Here is a 395-nt window from a genome sequence, read left to right as displayed (position 1 = left end):
GGACCCGGGGCCGCGCGCTGGTGAACACCGCCCAGCTCCTGCAGTTCTCCCTGTGAGTGGGGCCCGCGGTGCCAGGCCGAGCAGGGAAACTGAGGCACAGAGTGGGGAGGGAGGGGAAACTGAGGCACGGGGGCCAGAGGGGCCCGGCTGTGAGTTTGCAGCCGGCACCCGGGGCTTCGTGAGGCCTGAGCATGGGTGGCCGGTGTCCGACCGCCACAGGCACGTGGCCGAGGGCATGGAGTACCTGGAGAGCAAGAAGCTGGTGCATCGGGACCTGGCCGCCCGCAACATCCTGGTCTCCGAGGACCTGGTGGCCAAGGTCAGCGACTTCGGCCTCGCCAAAGCAGAGCGGAAGGGGCTGGACTCCAGCCGGCTGCCAGTCAAGTGGACGGCGC

The 395-nt window shown here is 69.6% G+C and overlaps 1 protein-coding gene across 1 annotated transcript in view; it reads left to right on the top strand.

The window, feature by feature from the left end:
* LOC103252665 (megakaryocyte-associated tyrosine-protein kinase) overlaps positions 1-395 on the top strand; it is a gene marked incomplete at both ends in the record, with an annotated part of 5438 nt that overhangs the window by 4444 nt on the left and 599 nt on the right. Inside the window, 2 exons of the mRNA XM_021709213.1 lie at positions 1-52; positions 220-392. Coding sequence (XP_021564888.1) covers positions 1-52; positions 220-392 — 225 coding nt within the window. The remainder of the gene's footprint in view (positions 53-219; positions 393-395) is intronic.

The sequence above is a fragment of the Carlito syrichta genome, unplaced genomic scaffold, assembly GCF_000164805.1.
Source record: "Carlito syrichta isolate Samal-C Ts95f unplaced genomic scaffold, Tarsius_syrichta-2.0.1 Scaffold169223, whole genome shotgun sequence".
NCBI lineage: Eukaryota > Metazoa > Chordata > Mammalia > Primates > Tarsiidae > Carlito > Carlito syrichta.
The sequence above is the reverse complement of the archived record's forward strand: the minus strand, read 5'-3'. Positions and strand labels throughout refer to the sequence as shown.